Raw genomic sequence first — 888 nt, forward strand, 5'->3', positions numbered from 1 at the left:
TTGAACATCTAAACACTGTACATTGAATCTGTACATACCTGACATGACTGTGCAGCCTCTGCGTACTCTGGCGATTCCAACAGCGAATCCATACTGGAGTTGAAGCTGTTGTCGTAAGCACACGTGTCCATCTCACTGCTGAGTGGGTGTCTCTCCATTCCAGTGTTGTGGAGCGGGTACGTGGGCGTAGCTGTTTGTAGGATCTGTTCCTGCCCTGCACGTCTCCCCACCTCTGCCTCCTCACCCCAGCAGTACCCTGAGGAGGAGGTGTTGAACTGGCACAGGCCCACAGAGTCTTGTTGAGGTGATACGTGGTGTCCCGACACGTTGAGGTTCAGCTCCTTCCTCTGACACACAGCCTCCTCGCTGAGCTCTAGCTGGGCCGACAGGTGGGAGATGTAGCCGATGGTGAGGCGCAGGGTCTCGATCTTGGTCAGAGTCTGTCCAGCCGGAGCCACAGAGGGGGGCAGGTAGGTCCTGAGGTGGTTGAGGGCTTTGGTCAGGTCTCTCATCCTCAGCTTCTCCTTCTCGCTGGCACTCTGTCTCTGCTTGCTGGGGTTCTTGGAGCGGTTCTTTCTAATCCTCCCTCCGGAGAGTCCTCCCTCGTCGCTGGAGGATGGTGAAGCGGATGCCTTGGCTCCTCCAGAGTGTGTGGACCTGTGAGGTTCTGTGGCGGTCCCCCGAGGCAGGCAGGAGGATGAGAAGTCCATATAGGCAGAAGGGGAGAGGATACAGGTCTCTGGAGAGGAGACGTTATAGAACTCAGAGTCCGAACTGGGATAACTCCAGTGGTACTGAACACCAACACCATAGTTGCTGAGAAGAGGGGCAGAGATATCCATGCTGTCTGTCTGTGTCCTGTCCTGCGTGTTGAGCGGTAGGACTGAA

General features: G+C 56.1%; 1 protein-coding gene across 1 annotated transcript; it reads right to left on the reverse strand.

Annotated features, from left to right (window-relative positions):
• Positions 1–888, reverse strand: mespbb (mesoderm posterior bb). The gene has a single exon (XM_023983250.1). The coding sequence runs from the start codon at positions 840–842 to the stop codon at positions 9–11; it is 834 nt and encodes a 277-aa protein (XP_023839018.1). The 5' UTR covers positions 843–888; the 3' UTR covers positions 1–8.

Source organism: Salvelinus sp. IW2-2015, linkage group LG4q.1:29, assembly GCF_002910315.2.
Source record: "Salvelinus sp. IW2-2015 linkage group LG4q.1:29, ASM291031v2, whole genome shotgun sequence".
Taxonomy (NCBI): domain Eukaryota; kingdom Metazoa; phylum Chordata; class Actinopteri; order Salmoniformes; family Salmonidae; genus Salvelinus; species Salvelinus sp. IW2-2015.

What these genes read in the sequence shown, in the direction of transcription:
- mespbb (XM_023983250.1), bottom strand. Translation starts at nt 842, where the DNA reads ATGGATATCTCTGCCCCTCTTCTCAGCAACTATGGTGTTGGTGTTCAG.